At 36.9% G+C, this 8,863-nt stretch overlaps 1 protein-coding gene across 1 annotated transcript; it reads left to right on the top strand.

Annotated features, from left to right (window-relative positions):
* Nucleotides 1–5,093: 5,093 nt before the first annotated feature.
* Nucleotides 5,094–6,701, top strand: LOC128491391 (uncharacterized). The gene is made up of 3 exons (XM_053463714.1): nt 5,094–5,257; nt 5,712–5,849; nt 6,201–6,701. The coding sequence occupies exons 1-3, from the start codon at nt 5,120–5,122 to the stop codon at nt 6,699–6,701; spliced, it is 777 nt and encodes a 258-aa protein (XP_053319689.1). The 5' UTR covers nt 5,094–5,119.
* The last annotated feature ends 2,162 nt before the right edge of the window (nt 6,702–8,863 follow it).

Below are 8,863 nucleotides of genomic sequence, written 5' to 3'. Positions count from 1 at the left end.
TCTAACAGAGGAAGATCTTATTGAAGCAATAGAGCGCAAATACTATACTCTACGTGAGAAGCTGTTCAATGATATGCTTCAAGCTCACTATGGTAAGCTCTCGCTGTAACGGCATACAGTCAAATCTACTTTATATGTAATCCTCAGTTTATTTCCCTGTAACATTTGGGGTGTTTTTAAATGCAGGTTTAGTTTGATTCCTTTAAAATTGTGAACCTAACAATCAAAGATGTAGATGACTAATTACAAAGAATGTTAAGGCTAAAATGTAATAACTACTTTATCATGTTATTCCAACTCTGATCACCAGCTGAAAATTAGATTTACATAAATGTATTCAAACTATACTCCTTCATACATTTTTCATACATATTCCAAAACCATGGGCATTAATATGGAGTTATAACAGCTTCCACTCTTCTGGGAAGCCATTCCACAAGATTTTGGAGTGTTTCTGTGGGAATTTGTGCCTATTCAGCCAAAAGAGCATTTGTGAGGTAAGCCACTGTTGTTGGACAAGAAGTCTTGGCTCAGGATAGGAGTTCCAATTCTTCTCAAAGGTGTTCATTGTGATTAAGGTCAGAGCTCCGTGTAGGTCATTATAGTTTATCCATACCAAACACATCAAACCATATTTTTATGGATCTTGCCTCATGGTCAGGAACACAATCCTGCTGGAACTCTTTGAGTTGGAAGCATACAAGTTTCGAAAATATTTTTGTCTGCCATAGCTTTACCCTTTGCTGGAACTAAGGGGCCTACTCCAAACCCTGAAAAACTGCCCCAGAACAGTATACCCCCTCCACCAAACTTTACAATAAATACTATGCATTCCGGTAGGTAGAGTTCTACCGACATCTGCCAAACCCGGAATCATCCACAAGACTTCCAGATTGTGAAATATTATGCATCTTTTTAGGATAGCTGTCCACATACTTTTGGTCATGTAGAGTTTAAATATGTAGCACTTATTATGTGACTAACTCTAACACGTAGCTCCGTCTTGTGCATGAATTACCATTTAATCTCTGAGTGAAAAGATTTACCTGGAAATGTTCACATTTTTATAACAAACATATAAATATCACATATTCTTGGCTATGCACTTCTAAGTCTTCTATGTATGTATGTACCAAAAAAGAATAACATAAAAGTATCATGTAACTCCTTCCAAACTCAGTCCATCCTTCTTGCAATGGGTGTTTTTTTATCATTCACAGGGCTACAAGCGTGGTCCTCCCTGAGCTGCTTGGAGAAAGGGCAGAGGTTACAGGAGCTCAGAATGCTGGCAGAGTTTGGCATGGAGAGGAACAGTGAGTTGGTGTTATCGCAGCTCCCAGGAGCAGCACACAACTTCAGGTGAAACCCGACTAGATTTACGAAAGGGTCAAGAAAGCATCATACCCTGTCATTATGATTTATGAATTGTGTTTTGCCTGAGAACAGTAACCAGATGTTTACTCCTAGAATAAACATATCATGTGAGCCAATGGTTATGTGAGGATTCTACTGGCAGCAAGCAGAATGCTGTGTCCTTTGTGTAGTAAATCAGCATATCAGTTCTTAGACCATTGTGTGACAGGGGAGCTTCAGGCTCTGAAGAAGGTCCATTGGGTTTGAGGTCAGGCAACTCTGTGATGTAAGCCCTCTTTGCTACAATTACTATTGTCCTTTCAAATATAGCTACTACTCCTAGAAGGGGCAAGAGACTCTTGGACATTAAATAGCAAGGTGTTTTATTTTTCTATTGGTCTATCATTTACAACATATACATCTCCTTTTACTCAGCTTCAGAGCATTGTAAAAGATGTGGCTGATGCAGTATGTCTGTTTCATTTTTAGGGATGATTTTCCAAGCTCTTCCACCGAAGATACTGCACAGTCTTGGACATCAATTCAAGGACTAAAGGAACTGCAGCAGAGAATAGAGGATGAAAGGAAATTTCTGCCCATGGCTAGTAAACAAGGGTAAGGAGGGTGAGCTATGCAGAAAGTAGAGACATTTTGGCCAGTGTAATAGTAATATGCTGGAATAGGTTTTGGTGAGATAAAACTTCAGTAAGATGATATAGCAGCTGGACTGTACAACTCCAGTCCTAAAGGGCTGCAAACTGGCCAGGAATGTGTATCCCTATCTGAAAACAAGGACGTTAACAAATGTGTAATTGAGATGCCTGTGCTCCATCATATATGGTGGCCTGTTTGTGGCCCACAAGTCCAGCTTTACAGGAATCTTACGTAAATATGCCTTATATATTGTCATCTAAGCTATTATTGGAATGCAAGCTCTCTGGGGTTGGCCCTTCATAATGTAAAAAGTAGCCTGGGAGTTGAAGCTACAACTCTCATGCAAACTATGTTGTCAAATCCCTAAATAAACCTCATTGTGTGGCATTCACAAGGTAGCTTATACAGTATAGATTTTAAGGGGAGATTGAATAAAAGTTAAATAAAACTTAATAGTTTACTTTTTCCTCATTTGCTTATGATTTAATTATGTACTTAGCACTACCTTTGACATTCTGATGAGAGTTAAAAGCCACAGTGCTAAATAGGGATGTAATGTAATATAGAGCAATATAGTTGACCCAACCTGAGATTAGGGTGGAGGCTTTTAGGAGCCTTTCGTTCAAGATTGGACTAGGGAAGAAAAACGTCACAAGGTGACACAATTGAATATGCAACCAAGCATGCACCACACCTCCACCCTACTTTCATACATGCTCAGCTACAGTTTCAGTTATGAATTTTATTTCTATAAATCATTGTCTGGCATAACCCTATACAGGATGCTGTATGTAGGCAATATTTAGTTGGAGGAGTCAACAGACCAGGAAGATGGAAAGGTCATGTGTAATAATATAAGCTATGGAAGCATAAAAGAGGATATCACAAAAATTAGAATAATTGAGGAACACTTATTCAGTATGTAAGTTGTTTGGACTATAGCATTATTATTGGTCCTAAGATAAATATATTTCACCCTGTAGCTAAAAAACTAGCTAGGTAGGAAATTATTTGTGGAGTTATTGCAGTAGATGAAGAAGTATAAGTTAGTGTAAGCAGGTTATAAAAAGACAAAAGGCAAAAGTAATAAATTACATTTTGTAAGAATTTGGACTCTTTCTTCTCCTCAGTGATCCCACTTCTCAAGGATACCAATACCTCCTTCTTTGTGCTCAGACCATCAGAGTGAGGATGGAATGTAATTTCAGAGCTGCTGTTCTTGTGGTAGAACCATATTGGGCAGAGAGGTAATTGAATGTTGTTTGCAGCCACAGGTGTTCACATTTACTCCTCACAAGTATTACATTACCATATGGCAAGTTCCTTGTTGAACTTTTACATGACTTTTTTCACATTAACATAAATGCACCTTTTTGTACTGAAAAGGAGTACTTTTTTGTGTTTTTCAATTGAAAGCTGAAATATTAATATTAATGTTAAGAATATTAATATTTTAATTAAACATAAAGAGCTAATGTGGTATTCAGTATTCACCACTGATCTGATCTCACCTTGAACCAAAGGTTCTGGGATAGAAGTCCAGTTTTTCTGGAATCTTGCCATGAAGAACTCGCCCATATTCGACTGACTACAGGCCAGTGGTCAAAGCCCAAAATGGACAAAATGTCAAGTTTCAAACAAAAGACTTCTATGGAGGTATAATGAAAATGTTTTTGACTTAACAAATGTCATTGGATTTTTTTTCAATAATTTTCTCTAGAATAGCCTCTAGAATAGCCTCTTACAAACAATTGCTCCAGAGCAATAGGAGAAACAGAATAATAGTTTGTTCAAAATATCTGTTTATTAAAAAATAGCAATTCTAACTGACCATTTTCATGGATGCTCATTTATTATAGAATCATAGTAAATATTAACAAGAATGACACCAGGTATGTGGTTTATTGAAAGCAGGGCTGGACTGGGGATAATGAGGCAACCTTGGTATTTTAACCCCAGTGGCAGCTTAATGGTGTTAGCATGACCAATGGCTGGATATGACAGGCCACATGTTACATATTTATCTATTTGTATATTGTTAATATATAGTTACTTTTATAATACAGTGGTCTACCAACATTTTGATTGGTGTACAGTAGGTATAAATACATTAGGAAAGGAGGTCCCTGTGCAGTAGGCCATACAGTTTAAGTAGTTATATGAATAGTAAGTAGTACTTTGAATCATTTAGGGATAGAGATTTTGATTCTAATGTAAAGGTTTCATTATTTCTAACATCATTTGATTATGGGAGAACTATAATAATGATCTTTTCGGGCTTACTTATAAAGCTCAATTCTGGGACTTCCTAAAATCTAGAAGAGGGAAAATTTAATTAAATAATGGGGTCAAAGTTACTTTCACAATAGACAATGCAACTAGATTTAGTGTCCAAGCAAGGACAAAAATGTCTATACCCAAGTGCAACTACCACAGGAAGTTATCTGAACATTTTTACACATTATCTAAATGATAAAGATTTATTTTCAAAACATGCATCTGAGTTTCCAAAGCTGTAGATTGTAGCAAATGGTGTTTGCCCTTACATCTTAAATCAGGAGAACAAACTGGAATCTCTGCTCAGGAATCAAGAAGAAGTTAGAGATCTCTTATTTCAATTACTGCACAGCTGCAGCCATGAGGAACTCCAAAAACTTCCATCAAACCTGCACTGTAGTGAATCAAGCAGCCAACTAGAGGCTACACAAGAAGGTTGTATAATTCTCTAACACACATATAAGTATGATGTTCTTACGCATTAGTTTCTGAAATATCTAATAGAATAGTATTGGGTATTTTGAATTTGGCAGGGATTATGTATATAATGTGCTGTAATTACAACTGTTACAAATGTCCTCCAATATGGTTCACTGCAAGAGCCATCTTCCCTAAAGAACAATTTAGGGATTACCTGTCTTTGAATTCCAAATCCAATAATGAATGATACCTAGGTGTTATTTTCTTGTATAATACCCACAATATGTGCCCAACTTTAAGACTGCTAAAGATTTGGTGTGTGTTATGTGTGTGTGTATATATATATACTAGATCGAAAGTAGCTATTTTACCTGCAGGTACTCGAAATCCTTTAAGACAACTATTTCTTCTTGCCATGGCTGTGACAAAGTCCTGTCTGCAGGAAGAACGTGGAGCTGTGACATGGGGAGATTGTGCTGTGCAACTGCTTGCACAGGTGCAACTTAAACAGGAACTTGAGTTGAGGGATCATATTCAGCACTTGGCCGAAGAGGTGGGACAGGTGTTTATTTCTCATTCTACAGACAATAAGGTGAATCATGACAGTTTGCTTTATACCAAGGCATTATGCTAATATGATGTCTGGGTCCCCAATAGTAACATTCCATGTTAAACTGTTTACTCTGGTATACTTAGGTGTTTACTGACCCATATGTAACATGTATGAGTAACCCAAAGAATGGAAGATGTATAAAAGTATATGAAAGATGATGCGTCTAAAGCTAATATGAGATCAATAGGTGCATCTGAAATACAAAAACAACGTTTTTTTGTGTGTGTAATGACATGTTGCAGGCACACAGGCAGCAACCTTAACTATTTACGTTAAGTGATGTATGTAAAGTGACTTTTTAAAAATATATGGAAAAAGTTAATCACTTAACAATTTCCACCATGAATTGTAACTTGTGTAACTGCAAAACATCTATTGTGTGCCCTACTCACAGCTGGTGCACATGCAGCAAAATGGGCCACCAAGTAGTGCTTCCGTCTCACAAGGGCCAGATCCCATTTCAGACCTCATACACGCACTACAGCCTTTCACATCGGAGGAGCACCTTGCACTAAGATGCCTCAAGGCAAAGGTGAGATCAGTCAATACCGTAGGAGCATGTTTTCTTGGGTACACTTTAGCATCTCAGACAATTGTTGAATGCCATAGTTTTGCAATCTTACATGTTCTCCCCTAGCTGTAATAGTCTTTTAAAATGGCATAATAATTTAAGATTACAATGGTTGAAGTATTACAATATGAAAGTCCCCAAAGTAATTATGAAGGGTCAGAGAATTTCCGTGAATCAACCATAAATGTTAGCAGCTCATTTGATAATGGGACAATAAATATAGAGCGATGTTCAATGGAACCCAACAGGGATCATTATTTAAATTGTCCATTTAAACCCCTCAGGCTATGATTTGTCTTTTTTCTCAAACAGGTTGCCACAGACAGAGAATGGACAGAGGTAGATGAAGAACAAGAAAATGTCACTTATGGTCTAAAAAGGAAAGAGGCTAGATGTAGTCAATTAGGTTTGGAGGAAGATAACATTCATATAGGGATATCTGAAAAGATAAAGAAAGAGGATGGATATGTTACAAGTCACAGAACCCAAAATCAGTGTGAGGACGATTTTTTAACTGGAAATAATAATCATAAAGTCGAAAATCAAAGTGGAGATGTAACTGCACACAAAGCACACAAGGCAGGAGATATATTAGACAAGGACCTACAAAATCAGGAAGAGGGAGAAATAAGAGCCGATACTTTGATAGAGGGGGAGATAGGAAAACGTGCACCTCACACAGAGGAAGGAACATCTGAAATCAACGTAATAGCACATAGCACAACAGAACATGCCACCCTACTCTGTACCGAGCGTACAGAGAATGAAATGAGCTGCATGATGAACGATAAGGTAAATCTTTTTGTGTGTTGATATTGCATTTAACACTGTGAATTATGCCAAAAGGAAAATCCATTTAACAATACAAGTGCATGTTTTCTAAGAGATTTGCAAAGGCAGTCTTCTTTCAGCACCATATGATGCATCCAGAAGTATATATAGGCAATGCATGGGCCCTATGGTAATAGTGAGTATATTTCACAAGTACTTAATCTTTCAGCCTAATCTAATGACTTTAAGATAATTTGTGCTCCCGAGACATGGAATGTACAGTATTTGCTATCCACTGTTAACTAAGCATGCCATTAAAACAATTGGTACATAGTTATTTGCAAAAAAACTGTATTTACTGTTGAAGTCCCTTCCTTTCTATGTTAATGTACAGCTAGCTAGGTATTGTTAATACCATTTGAGCACTTGTACACACTGACATTCTGCATTCTTGGTCTAAACCTCGCACAAATGCTAGTCTTTATTTGACCATGACAAAGTCTGACTATTCTAACTTAGTATGTAATTGTATCTACCCTTTACACTCGCCAATTGCTAATCCAATTGCTCTATTGATATATACTGGCTCATTCAACTTCTTCCCCTATGTATTTTGTAGAGCTAATAATTTTCCACTTTAACTTTGCAATTCTGCTCATGGACAACCGGCATTAAACCAATCATGCTGGTTTCAGTACTAAGACCTTGTTGATTAATTAAACAAAATGTACTTGGTGTTTGGTTTAGTGGTCTTTGTTGGAACCAAACATGACAAAACATATCTAGGCATATGGGTCTCTGTATTGTATGAGTTGCTTTTTTATTTATTTATAGTTAAACACTGAAAATTATGAAATTTGGTATTGATAGATACTTCTAGACTATATGTACATATACTGATGCGCACACATATTGCTTTTTAAGGGGTCCCAAGATGAGCTTGCCACATCTGTGATGGAAGCCACAGAGAGCCTAATATCAGGTCTAATGTCATTGAAAGTTAAAGTGGAACAGGCATGTATGAGAAGAGGTCTCAAAGACCTCCATGTGCACAGAGCTGGAGAGAATCACCAAGAGACAGTAAGTACATAACAGTCAAAGCTTTGGCACTAGACCTATTTAATGTGCCAAAAGAAAACTTTTACACATACGGATGAGTCGCCTTTGGGTTGTTTGTGATACTTTTAAAATATGTTTATGGTAATATGCTATGTAATGCAGACTACACTAAGTCTTATATATTTTTTTCTATAATTATTTTATTTCTATAATTTATGTCAGATTTGTGTAAAAGAAACAGAAAAGACAGGAGTTATAAAGGATTTGAAGGTTTTCAATAAAGGACAAGATGACACGTCATGCGGTGCACTACAATCCCACAGTTCGAGGGCTGAAATATCTGATAGGATGCCTACGGAAATAATGCCACAGAATGCCCAATGTCACACAGAGGAGAATGAAGAAAATAATCCTACTAATATGACTGAAAAGGGGGCTCTGGAATACAACACTTGTAATTCAATGGAGGAAGTAGAAAGAGCAGTTAAAACACCAACCAGAGACATTGATAACGGTGTAAAGGTGTTCCTTGAAAAACAAAAGGTTAGATCACTCATGAACTATTTTATGGTAAATTAAAATATCTAGGTAGATTTTCAGAGTTAACCTGTCAACTTTGCTAGCTTGATATTTATTAATTTTATTTTTGGAGCATTCTAGACTTGAATAAAATGTGTTGTTGGTTGCAATATTTACCAATGTGTCTGTTATCATACAGACCTCTTCTGAGCATTTGTCTTCTACTGTCATGGAAGCTACACATAGTCTCATTGGAAGCCTCATGACTTTGAAAGAAGAAGTTACCAGAGTTAAATCTAGATTAACAGAGATGGCCAAGAAAGCTTCTGATGGTGGGAATATCCCACAATTAATAGAAAGGAAAGCTGAACCAGGGACTGTCAACAGAGAGGAGGGAAATCATCCTTCTTCCTTTAAACTTGAAGGGGCAGAAAAAAGAAGCATGAAAAATGCAAGGTAACCATAAAGGCAAATGGTTTTGACAAGATAAATAAACATTATATTGTTCTGTCCTGATTAATATATTATGTCATTCAAGCATGGAGGATGATTGCGTACCGAATTCTGCAATTAGAAGAGGATGTGCAAATTCTACCATGAGCACTGTGCAGGGGACCCGAGAAATC

The sequence above is a fragment of the Spea bombifrons genome, chromosome 4 (assembly GCF_027358695.1).
Source record: "Spea bombifrons isolate aSpeBom1 chromosome 4, aSpeBom1.2.pri, whole genome shotgun sequence".
Taxonomy (NCBI): Eukaryota; Metazoa; Chordata; class Amphibia; order Anura; family Pelobatidae; genus Spea; species Spea bombifrons.
The sequence above is the reverse complement of the archived record's forward strand: the minus strand, read 5'-3'. Positions and strand labels throughout refer to the sequence as shown.